This window comes from Corvus moneduloides, chromosome 1, assembly GCF_009650955.1.
Source record: "Corvus moneduloides isolate bCorMon1 chromosome 1, bCorMon1.pri, whole genome shotgun sequence".
Lineage (NCBI taxonomy): Eukaryota > Metazoa > Chordata > Aves > Passeriformes > Corvidae > Corvus > Corvus moneduloides.
The window spans coordinates 122,982,292-122,995,429 of NC_045476.1; the positions used below are offsets into that span (position 1 = coordinate 122,982,292).

Genomic DNA, 13,138 nt, shown 5'->3' on the forward strand with positions numbered 1-13,138 from the left:
GTACACCTGACACACATGCTGCTGCTTTGAGAGGATTCATCGGAGGCATCTTTTAAATCTTCAAATTCTGTCCTGGTTTTCTAGGCTAAGTCATTGCAAATTCTGTTGATTGGCATGAAGTACAGCTTCTAGCCAGCAAGATGAGAGAAACAGCTTGCAATTCAAGGCAGTTTTACACAGCTCAGAAAGACTTTTCAATGGCAGCAATAAACATTCTGAAAACAATGGCAAAACTACGTTTAGAAAATTATGTCAAAGCTTCATTGTAATGACCTGATCCAGGCTGAATTTTTAGTTTAAATAACAAGCTAAAGCAATTTGAGAACTTTATGGGGAGTAAATGAAAAGATAAATGCCATTTCTCAATGAAAAGGAAGCAGCTGCTTATCAGAAAACACCCAGGAAACACACTGAGCAACAAAACAAGCTTCCTATCCTATGCCATGAACATAAACTGAAGAGGTCAGTAGAGGCAGAATCTATCTATGGAGCAGCAATGCCAGCTGACTGAATTTTGGCAAGCATCAGTGCATAAAGCAGACCTTTGCTACACCCAACGTGTTGGTAATTTCCCAAATGGCACGTATTCCTTGTTAACGCTGCCTAGTTTCAATGATTGGGTATCACACATGGGGAAATTAGTATGTCTGTGTGTCAGTCTTGGTTGTCCCTCATAGTTTACCAGTGTACACAGCACATTATCCACTGTACCCTTCCACCCCAGCAGCTTTCTGAAAGTTTGTTCATACTTTGGATAGACTTTGGGTTAGTGCCTGTATTTTCCTAACAGCTATTTGTGTCCTTGTTTTTATTGCTTTGTATGGAGAAGTTAGTATTATTTGAGCATTATTTACTGTGTATGACATTTTATCTCTTTGCAACTTTGCTTACAGTGCAGCTTACAGAATAGCAGCTCTAGTATAAAGGGGCATTTGGGGATTCACAGGTATCTCCATAAAGACCCTCATACCGCTTTAGGTGCTTGAGCTAATAAACCCAGCTTCTTTTTGCTTTCCCTTTCTTTGTTCTTACTAAGACTATGCAGAAGTATGCAGAAGCTTTGCTTATGTTCTCTCACTGTAGCAGCAAGCTGAAGGCATAAACGTGATATCACAAGGAGGACAAGCTGTGAATTGAGCTTTCCAACAAGCAGGAATAAATGAACTTTTAACCTCGCCCCAAGATCCAGGTCCTAGAGAAACATCCTTAATAATATTGTGCAGTAAAAAGAACAACAGATTATGTGCTATAAGCAGCTCACATAGTTTTGAAACAGTAAGCTTAATTTTGATCTCAGAGATGCATTTATTGCACACTGAGGATGAAAGACATGTAAATTCCTGATTTTCCAGGTGTTCTCACACAAGTATATGCACAGATGTGTATCGTATTCAGAATGATTATTTGATCCAAAATATGTCCAACCAACTCCTGTGAAAGAACAGATGTAGTTTAATTGCACATAGCAAGCATAAAGAATAAATTAAAAGAGAGAAAATAGCAGCATGCTCTTAGGTACAGTTGGGTTTCAGTGGTCTCAGAAATGTGTGGTATGGTAGTTGAGCTGCTTAAATAAGAATGAATTTAACTAGAACACCTTAGTTTTAAAAAATAAATTGAAAAATAGGTCAATGTGCCAGTGTTATGAAATCTGACAGGAGTTGTAGCATTGAAGGCAGCATTGCAAGAAACCAGTGAAGAGGTGGATTTTTTTTCCCTTTGTAGTCTGGTGATGATTGGAATCAATCACTGATCTCACATGGAATTAATAGATTTATAAAGTATACAGATCTTTCTCACAGTCATCTCTCTTTCTTGGTTGCTTGCACAGTAAGGTTGTCAGAGTATGCCTTTGGAAAGTTCTAGTGTATTGTGCACATTCTATTCTCCAGAGGATCATAAAATACATGGGATAGAGGGTGAGATTAGGATCCCCAAAACTATTGTCCAAAACACTAGCACAGATAGTACAAAATGAGCAATAGTGCACTTCAACCAGGACTGTTGGTAAATACACAATAAATACTGAATGTATTTTGTGTTAAGGACCGCAAAGGTGAGAGAAAGCTTCAAGTCACATAATACAATAATCCATGTTTTTTCCACAGTATGAGATGATGCTCCAAACAACAAGCAGAAGGATTTCTGGAGTATATGACAGATGGCTGTCCAATTGAATTTTAGGATGCTTTGACCAAACCCTATTAACTAGAATAATTCATGGGGTGTGTGTATGTGTGTGTGTGTGATTTTTTTGGGGATTTTTTTTTAACAGGGAAAAAAAGGAAAAATAATTGAATTTAAATATGTACCCAAACAGTAAAATTTACAAAGCTTTAATTACCTTAGGCATGATGTCTTTGAGAAGCCCTGTGTGAATCAAAAAGGAAAAGATTTAAAATGTTATGAAATTCTCATGAATGAATATCTTTATCAGTTACCTGTCTCTGAGATCTTCAGAAGCCCAGTGGCTCCTCCTGATTTTAAGAGCCATGTTCCTTCAGTCACATAATGGAAACCATATTGTGTTGTTTAGAATATGACAAATCACACCAACTCAGCTAAGATTCAAGTTCTGAATATTACATAAAATTATTCAGAAGAAATAAATGTGAAAAAATTAATTAGGAAATTGTAATAATGAAAAAGGTAAAGTATCCTCTTGCAAACATTCAACAAATTTAAAACCAGGATATTCACTGGATATATATTTTGTGATGGATTACATGTCTGTCTCTGCTTCAAAGTTCATGTTGCATCAATTAATAGACATCGATGGAGGGAAAAGACAATTTTGGGATCAAAGAATATCATATTCCAAAGAAAAACTGCTTGTATTAAACTGTTCAGAAAAGGATTACAAGAATGATGTAATGGCAGCACTGGATTCAATGATGGATCTGAACAAAAAGGCTAATGCTGGCAAGAACTGTGAGGGAAAAAACAAATCCATTAAAAAGGGCATCTAATACACTCAATTGAAAATAATAGGTGTTTCATTCCACAGATCAGAAACAGTATGATAATTAGTACTTGCTGGTTCAAAGACAGTCAGGGAATTAATTGAAATTGTGATTCTGGAAACAAAATGGACAATTGTGGCTTCTAAATAGTTTGTCCTGTATTCTGGAATTATTTTTCTGTAAATCTCTTCTGTGCATTTCCTACAAGGATTATAGCACATGTATTTATGATAACTTAGAATCCTAGAGAATTGAAATTTGGGTAGCAGAAGACAAAGTAAAATGTGAATTACAGCTTGCCCTGTCACATAAAAATAACCGAGTTCTGTACTTTTGCTACTCCCAAACAGAGAGTTTTATGGAATAAGCTGGTCACAGCATTCAGAGTAGCTGTGTGATACAGCCATGGGGTCCATGTATGAGAAAGAAAATCTGCAGGCAATAATTTTAGAAGTCAGTAGTCTGGTTCTGAAAAAGAAGCAATGGTTTTTTTGCTTGTGAAAGAACCATAGTTTAGATGGGTGAAGAACCTGTGCACTCTCCTCTCAATGAACCCAAATAATTCCCTTTAAGTTTAATCAGGTGGAATGCATATTTTGAGAGGAATTAATCCACTTAGTCCACCACAGCTAATGAAAAACAGCTAATGATATCCTTTGCAACATACACGGCATGAATGAAAAAATCTTGATGTGATATTCTGCCCATGTATTTCCCTTTTCACAGTGCAGGAGTGGCAACCAAGTCAGGGACAGCTTTGAGCTCTGTAAGCACCATGGCAGGGCAGACTAGGCTTAGAGAGAGAACAAGTCTGGTGCCCTCTTCTTTGGTGTAAAACTACTGCTGTGTGTCTTTTATGAGTACTGTGGAGTTACAGTTCAGGAGCTGAGTGGTTCATGCAAACCCAAGGCTGTTATATAGGCAATAGAAAGGAGTCCTTCTCTGGTCCTTAAACAATGCCCTGTATCTTGAAATTGTGTAGGAGGGGCATGGCAACCAGTTAAAATACTTACCTTAAGAAATTCAGACTGGAAGGGATTTTTAATTCATCAAGTGCAATTCCTTCTTAGCGAAGGCCTCTTTTCATAAGTTCTGCATCATAAACCATTCATAAAGTTCCTGTAAAATGGTTTGGGTGGGTTACTTTATTTACAATTAATTAGTCCTCTTCATACTCTGGTATTTTACTATTTCTTATTTGCTTAACAGCTAATAATGGTGACCAACTCTCCCAAAATGACAAAAGCACATTTTTTTAATATAATACCTCTCTAATAAGAATAAGGCAGCTGATACTTCCCTACATGAATGTGTTCACTGTGCAAATACACATGAACTAGCTTTAGGCAGTGAAGGGCTGTCACATTCAGAGCTCTGCTAAGAAGCAGAATAAATGAATCTGTTAGGTGGTCTGTGCTCTGTCTTAGGAGCCAATCTGCTGGTGGTGCTGCCAGAGCCAGGGCGTAATTGTGTAAGGCTAATTTCAGTGTCTTATTGTGATGCAACAGGATGCACAAAGGATTTATTCCCTGGAAAGTCACCAAATCTTGTGTTGTGACGGGTATTGGGGAAAAAAAAGCAGTAATAGGGGAGAAGAACAAAGCTACTGCCAACATTTTCTGTATTAAGTTTTTTTTTGAATAAAAATATATTTTTTTAAAATAAACATAATTGTTGCCTTTAAAAATTACTAGTTTTCAGTTTTTTCACTCAAAAATCACTTCCCATCCTGTCTTTCTTGTAGTTGCCCAGTGAATGGCTGCCCCATTTCTTCCTGCTGTTCAGAAGACTTATCATGTAGTGGTTAATGTCATGCAGATCATTAGCCACAATCAGCAACCAGTTATTGAATTTCCTACATGTAGTATGGGAACGGGGCTGTGTTGTCCTACAGAGTTATTTCTGTAACAGCAATGATTTATTTTTATTCAGAAATATCCCTTTCCTTTAATGAAGAATTGGTATAAAGTAGTTTTATGTTCTAGGCCAAATCATTTAGCAAATGAGAGTTTAGTTAAAACTTCTTCACTGGTGGGGTTGTCAAGCACTGGGACAGGATGTCCAGGGTAGTGTTTGAGTAACCATTTACAAACATGATGTGCCACTAAGAAACATGGTTTAGTGATGGACTTGGCAGTGCTCTGTTAATAGTTGGACTTGATCTTGAAGGTCTTTTCCAACCTAAACAATTTTGTGATTCCAGGCTCATAGTAATCATCTTTAAATATATACCTCACTTGGCTGCTGATATTAGAATCTTTAATTGTAAGTTAATGCTCTCTTTATCCAGTAGAGTCACAACTTTCCATGTTACCTTTTGTCTAAAGAGCCTAAATGCACACATCTTATTCATTTTAAGATCAGATCTTGATTCACTCTAAAGGTAGAGTATCATACTTACAATACTCATAAGGGAGTCAATCTCACCCATGATTATACATGAAAAAAAAAGCATTGATTCTATTGTAACACTTTTCCCAGCCTCAAACTCAGCTTTTCCATTATTTACTGTTAAATTTAGGAATTCTACACTGGGGACTGGGGAAAATCTCTCTAAGTGAACCAGACTTGACAGTACGCTCTTCCTCGTGCTATTTGGTGCAGGTTGAGCCTGGAGATCTGGGGGATGTATACAAGATTCGAGTCAGCTGTGACGATGTGCCAGGCTTTGAGGGCTGGCATCTGAAGTCTTTTCACTTAGAAGAGTTGCATGCAAAACAAGAACTGAACTTGGAGTGCAACTGCTGGCTCACTCTTAAGAGAGAAATGAGGAGCTGGTAAAAGAATTCCCCACAATCACTGAGGACCAGAAAACTTTACCAGGTAAAAGCACCAGGAAGACATAAACACTGTAAATTAACTGCTTGAAAATAAATCAGTGTCACAGATATAGTATAGTGCTTTGTCTGGGTTCGATATCTTCAGTGGCTCTATTGGCACCTGTCTTCATGTACACACTGCAAAAATGCTGACCACTTAAATATTAATTTTCCAGCAAAGTTGCATATTGGATTTTACAGTTGCTAAATCTTCTGCATGATTCTAAGTGAGAAAAACTTACCAATATAATGGGACTTTTTAAGGAAAAGAACATGTTCAAAGCCATGGAAATTATCTGTTCTAGAGTTACTATTGAATTACTTAGCTTACAGTAACTTTACTTGCTAACACAAGTATCAGAAGTAAACCTTATTGCACAGAAAAGTTTGGGATTTTTTCCTAAGGACTATTTTTTTTGCCATGCTGAGAGTTTCAGAATGAACTCAGAGATGCCCTTGGAATGTCAAGGCTTACAGAAGTCCTGCGTTTGTTCAGAAAAGTTAGCAGTAACACGTGAGATAGAAGTAATTAGAGACATGACTGCTTTGCTAGACTAAAGTTCCAGAAGTTCTGGTCCCTGAATACTCAAACCTATTCATGACCTTAAAAGAAAGTGTAGTGTTACATTAGTTAAATGTTAACTCAGCAGGACTGTGCATTAAAAATGACATTTGAAAAATTTTGGTTCTTTTTGTATAAGCCTGAATACATGTGCAATGCAATGATCTTCCTTAGAAGAAAATCTGATCTGACTGTAGAAATTCATTAATACAGGATCAGTATAGAGGCAAAGAATTTATAGTTTCCTTCCTTAAGTTAACAAGTGCATTTTGTAAATTGTTATACTTATATGTCATGTCATGCATCCAGATGCTATGTTGCATCTATCTCTGTTATTTAAATTTGCATAACTTTATTCTTATTCTTTGACCTGTGTTAGTTATTATCTATTGCAAAGATAATTCAGTTTCTAGAAATCCCTGAACTCAAACGAATTCTTATTTTCCAGATCTTGCACAACAAAACAGAATCGGGCAGAGTTTGTCTAGATTTATAAGTCTAAATTGTCCAATTTCCTTCAAATTTCTAAGAAAGTGGATGGAAAGTCTTCATTGAGCTTAGCATGAAGAGATCAGATTAATAGAGTACCTTGATTATTTCATTCACTCTTTAGCAGACTTCTTCCTAGCTGCAGAAATAAAAAAAGTAGTCTTACTAAATACTCTGTGTTGCTGTTTTATTTTAATCACAACTTGTACTCAATCAGCTTTAATTAAACTTTTTCTTTTCTTTTTGTACAGTCTGTAAATATGTTATTTCCGTACATATTGGTGACTGCTGGGGAGCAGAGCCTTTTGCAAATGTTATATCACTCTCTATGGCAAAAGAGAGGACACACGTGTGAGGAAACTTCATACATTTTTAACAAAAGGAAGAAAATTTCAAAGAAATAAGGTAATGGCTCAATAATGCAGTCTTACCTGTACAGGGGCTAGCACTGCATCAAGTATCACTTAATGCCTGCTCAGAAGGCATCTGGCTAGATATTCAAGAATTTGGAAACATTCACAGAACTTATCTTCCAGATATTCACAGTAGACCAATGCCAGTGTTATTTACTTCCTGCACAAGAACACACCCATGTAGCCGTAAAGGCTCCACAAGAGCAGTACAAGGCAGTTAGTGGGCAGAACCTCTGTGATCATGCTTCTGACTTCTTCTGTTCCAAATTTAGGACAGATCAGGTAGGAAACAATTAAAAAAATCAGTGATTCAAAATAAGTTACAGAGATTTCGGTGAGACTTTTGCAGTCTGTGATGTTTCTGAAACCACAATCCCACATGAAACACCAACTCAGTATCAGTAAGTTTAGACAAGAAACAAAAATTCCACTCAGAAAAAGAATGCATATAAACCCAGTGTTTCTAGACAACCACTATAAATAAAGTTCTTCTCCTGTGAATTAGGCTTTCACTCACTGCACAAGGAAGTTTGAAAAAACTCACTGCCAAAGTGTACATTGTCAAGGAGAGGCTTAGATTTTCGTGAAATAATTTTATTAGACAATTACCACAGTACTTTTTAGGGTAAAAGTGGAATCAGTAATGAACTGAGAGAATTTCTAAATTTCATTCTGTGTATTTCTCAGAAATACGCCTCTATACAGAAGACAGCACTCTATTGACATTATTTTAATTTGTGTTCATACATGGATTTATTTCCTAAAATATCTTAATTAACAAAGTTAATGATTTCTGCTCACGATCTGCTGTTGAGTTTTGACTATTATTAAAAAAAAAAATTTTTTTGGTCGTATGAAAGTACTTTCAATATTAGTAGCAGAAAATCTACTTCTCTAATATTTTTATTTAAAAAGTAATCGGGACAACACATAGGACTTTGGCAACCACTGTACTTTTTTAGGAATAAGTTTCCTAATATCTTGGTTTTTTAGTTGTTTCAACATTCAGTTTAGTAAGCTCCTACTACTGAATTGTTTTATTTGAATTATGGTGTTATAATCCTAGACATTGCTGTTCAAAATCCAATTGTTCATAACTTTCTAACCTTTACCAGTTACCATGAGGTCCATCTGGCCCCTGGCAAGGCCTTATACAGAACATCTGGATTTCTTACAAAACAAGCAAAAATTTAGTGGGGCATATAATTTCTTTCTCTGCATTTCTCATTTTTCCTTATCTTGCTGTAGATGAGTTCCTATACTCATCTACTGCTGTTTGTGTTTACTTCTCTCTTGTCTTTCTCTGCCTTCTCCATTCTGCTTCCCTTCCCATCTCTCATCTTTTACTCTTCACTTGCATTTTAACTTCCTCCCTTACTCTTTTCTCCATTTGCTGTTTCCACAATTTTCATTCTGTAATGCAAGCAAAAAGTCAGGTTTTCTGACTACTGGAGAAGAATTTAGAAGTCATCTTGGAGTGAACACCCTCTTTTTAGATCTCTAACTTTTCTTTAGAACTATTAATGTATATCTATCTAGATTTGTATGATAAGTTTTAGAAACTAGATATTTGAGAGATAGAAATTTGATTAGAACCAAAGTCTTGTCAAAACTGCCTGTCAGAAGGTTGAAGTATATAGATTGTAATGTAATAGGAAGTGACTGATGCTGTGATCCCTATTGTCCAAAGACCAAGTGAAATTACAATGCATCATTAATCATGAATATAGGATTAAATGTTAGGTATAATCAGTGTGTGCTTTCTTAGATTCAGCAGGGAGATGTTATGTTCAATTTTACAAAGAAACATACACAAATTTTAATTTCTCAGATGAATCCAGGCGTATATTTTCCCTGAAATTCAAGTCAAAATTCTGTTTTATTAAGTATTTCCCTGTTTTGCAGGTGGATTCATTTTTGGTGGAAGCTGTTTCTCTGAGTCATTTGCAAAAAGTGCTCATACGACATGATGGAGAAGGCTGCAGGGCAGGGATGTACCTCAAGACAGTAACAGTCAAGGAATCACAAGATTCAGACAAAGAATGGGTCTTTCCATTGTGGAACTGGCTTGATACTTATCTGGGCTTATGTGAGACTGCTTGTGAGATTGTAACAGTTGGTAAATTCTTCTGCAAAACTGACCTGCCCATTTTGTATATATTTGACTACAGCTCTTTCAGATCTCTTTCATATCTTTCTTTTATTGAAAATGTGAATTTTCAGTTTGATCTTAGCATTATAGCATACCTAAACCTGGATGTACTTGGCAAAAGAACAATTACAGCAGGACATCTACTCATTTAGAAGTAGTAAAAGATTTCTTCCTTCAATCCTGTGAAAACAATTCAATGCAAAGGAAATGAACTACTGAACTTTGTCCAGAGGAAGTAAGACATAAGTTGTCCTTGATTCAGTTGTGTGGTTTTTGTGAGGTGTAGAAAGTACATTTTTTCTGAGCTGTTCCTCTTCATGAAATCATTTTCACTTCACCTAGAATGGTTAAAACAGAATTAAAATGAAGAATTACAGTAATTAATGAAGAAAAAGAGATGAAGATAGTAATATTGATCTTCTGAGGATCTGGCAAATAATTTTTTGTGTTTATTGTGTTACCTGTCAGCCTCACACTATTAGAGCACCTATTATATTGCTAGGTAACATCTGGTTACAAGCCAAGTTAGTTAGAATCGTTCAGTTTGCATTAGGTGCCTACATGCTACATATGGCTACATACTCTTAAATGATAAATTTGCTTTAGTAACACTGATGGCTTTTTAAAGAACAATTACTTAGACCTCTAAAAGGTGACTGAATATTCTCTTAGCAATTACTTCCAAACATGATGAGGAAAATACACTGGCATCAAAAAATGCCTTTGAAACTAAATTTTAAACACAGAAAGAACATTAAGCTTCTAAATTCTTTGCAAAAAAAATCTAATAAAGATATTGATGTGTTATTCTTAGTGAGCAGTTGCTATAGATACAACATAACCTGCAAAAAGAGCTTTGTTTGTGTACTGAAAAGGCTACGGTCCTGCTAGATTATGCCATTCTCTCATGCTGTCATTTTTCCTTTCTCTTTGGTAATTTTTAAAGGTAGAAGGTCGACTCTTAGTCCTGAATTGCCTGAAATCAACATGAAGTCATCAAGTCTCTGGATAATGGATATCACTGGATCTGACTTAAGTGGTGAAGAGGATCCAATAAGCCTTTCTTTTACCTTCTACAGCAACCTGAGTCACAAAAAGTTGCCACTTCAAGTCAGAGGAAAAGCAATTCAGATCAAAGTACTTCAACCTTTCTCTGTTGCTAGAAAAGCCTACGAATCATGTAGCCAATAATCCACTTAATTCTGAGATAAATTGTTTCTTTAAACTAAACTACCAAATTGATTTTTAAGTCCTCTTTGTAGTTTGGCACAGATCATCATTTTTGTTTGTAGGTAGCAACACACGAACAATGGTTTTTGAGTGAGCAAATTCTCCCAGTGTCTCATACTGAGAATGTTTAAGTGAGCGAATTGGTCCCTGGGTGCCTATCACAGTGTATGCCATGCTGCAGGTACTGATTTACAGCCTTTGGTGATCTCACAAAAATCAGCAATTTGTAAGCATACAATATGCCATGGGATACTGTGGAGCTTTTGGGGCTGATGATAGAGAAGGAAGAATCATAAATGAGATGAAATGTACAGAAGGTTAATTTTTCTCTTTTCTCTCTCGTGTAATTTATTCATCCCTGCCACCAGTTTCTCTGAACTGCTTTTTCTAGTATGGATTCTCTTTTTTTCTCACTGTTATTTATTGTCTCTTCCTTTTTCTTTTTAGTAAATTGAACTTTATGGTTGAGCTAAAGAAATCATTTGTTGTACTTTTGCATTCCTTTTTTCTTTAATGGAACAGGAACTAAGCAGACTAGACTAACCACAAACACAATCCAAGATGAGGAGTACTCAGAGGGTTTTCCTAAATTATTTCCAAGAACCTGTGGTAAATACAAAAAAATAGTATGAAGCTGGAAGTGCCCTGTCAGAGGAAAGGCTGAAGTCATGGACTTCTACTATCTGAGCATATTTAAAATGAAAGAGCAGGGGAAAGAATCCAAGAAGTATTGAATAGGAAGAGGAAAAGACAGCTTCCGTTTTCTCCCTTTTTTATCTTACAGGGAAAAAAATATTGATTATAAACCAATAATTATAATATCTAAGGCCTCCTCTGCTTTCACTTACTCAAGCAATGGTATGTCCTAGAGATGCTGCATTATCCCCAGTAGAACCAGACTGGTTTTTTCCTCAACTGTGAATGCAAGATTTTACTGTATAGTTTCTGAATGATCTAGAGTGAAGATGGAGGAACTCTTGGATGTTTCCTCAAAATTGGATTAGCTCTCCTTCAAATTTATAATTAATTGTGCCATTTTTTATTGGTGTGAGAAATATTTCCAATAGTGTCCAAAGTTTTAAAAATTGACTAAAGCTTCTGTCCCTGAAAGTAATCAACTGAATCTGTGTAATATATATGAACATTGTGCCTTGTTCTGTGTACAGATTTCAGCAGTCACTGCCATTGCTTGTTCCCTAATATCACACCTCAAGCATTCCTCATTCATGTTATTAAATCAATTTTGTATTGATTAGAAAGGGGAAAAATAGTGCTAGTTATAAATCTGCCCCAATTCTTTAACTACTGAACTTTGTTCAACTGTTGCATACAGCTGCCAACTACATTTGTTCTGGCATGACTGAAATGAGATCCATTCATCTCTTTCTCCTCTCTCAGAATGAACTGGCAGATATTGGCTCAATACATAAAGTTCAGGTAACTGGCCCACACAGTGAGCTAAAACAACCATTGCACTTAGATTTATTGCATATGAAGCACACAGGCACAAAGGAAGAGATGTATTTAGATTTTGACTGCTGGTTCAACCCTAAGGAAGACAGATGTGGAGCTGCCAGCTCTCTATGCAGATCAGGAGCCTTTGCCTGGTAAGTTACGTCCTTTTTTTGTTACTGGGGTCAGGATCTGTCTCTGGAATGCCAGATACCTCTTTTGGGCCTAAAATACAGTGTGAGGATTTCCATAAGAATTTGATATTAAGGAATGTGATGGTTTTGCACATGCATTTACCACAAAAGAGAAATCATTGGTATGAGTATTACAAGAGATGCTGTAACTCCTGATACCAAACATAGTATTTGACTCCTTCCACATTAGATGATATTCCAGTTTTAGATCTTAATTATTTATTATATCTTCAAATTAGTGTTATGTCAGCTGAAGATGAGTACAAAATATAATCTACTGTGTGATATTACTTATCTCTTCCTATTCACAAAGAAATATACGTGATCTAGAAACATAGTAAAGAAGGGAAGAATTGTAAACCCTCTACAAAACAAAGGTAGAATTTTTAAAATGCATCACAATTAGCCAGCAAAGAGATATCCAAGAGTTTCATTTACATTAGTGTTTTAGAGATGTCAATGAGAAATTTATAGTACAGAGCGTAATATTCTATAAAAATATACATTAAGTTGCATGTTTCTCTGCTGTTAGTAACACACGTGAATGGTATGATGCCAGAGAGATAATTAAGTGATTTCTGCCAACCACCCCCACCCCTCCCCCTGAAACAACCAGTTGTATACTGATAACTTGATGACTAGTACTTAAGAACAGGCTTCCCATTTATCCAGCTCATTAGAATAAAGAGGATTGATGGAGATAGTAAAGATCATATATTGAGGCTTTTAGCGCCAGTTAAGAGCTCTGTTGCTAGAGGCTATAGTACAAAGAGTGTTCTGCTTAAACAGAAACTAGTAGAATAAGATGGAAGCAGCCCAGAAAAAGAAATAAAATAGACCACGTGGACTTCTGCTGACCATTCT

At 36.0% G+C, this 13,138-nt stretch overlaps 1 protein-coding gene across 1 annotated transcript in view; it reads left to right on the forward strand.

The window, feature by feature from the left end:
* RP1 (RP1 axonemal microtubule associated) overlaps window positions 1-13,138 on the forward strand; it is a 158,519-nt gene that overhangs the window by 93,992 nt on the left and 51,389 nt on the right. The window contains 8 exon segments of the mRNA XM_032108179.1: window positions 5,568-5,727; window positions 5,730-5,786; window positions 7,085-7,144; window positions 7,147-7,238; window positions 9,152-9,365; window positions 10,345-10,535; window positions 12,027-12,193; window positions 12,195-12,235. Coding sequence (XP_031964070.1) covers window positions 5,568-5,727; window positions 5,730-5,786; window positions 7,085-7,144; window positions 7,147-7,238; window positions 9,152-9,365; window positions 10,345-10,535; window positions 12,027-12,193; window positions 12,195-12,235 — 982 coding nt within the window.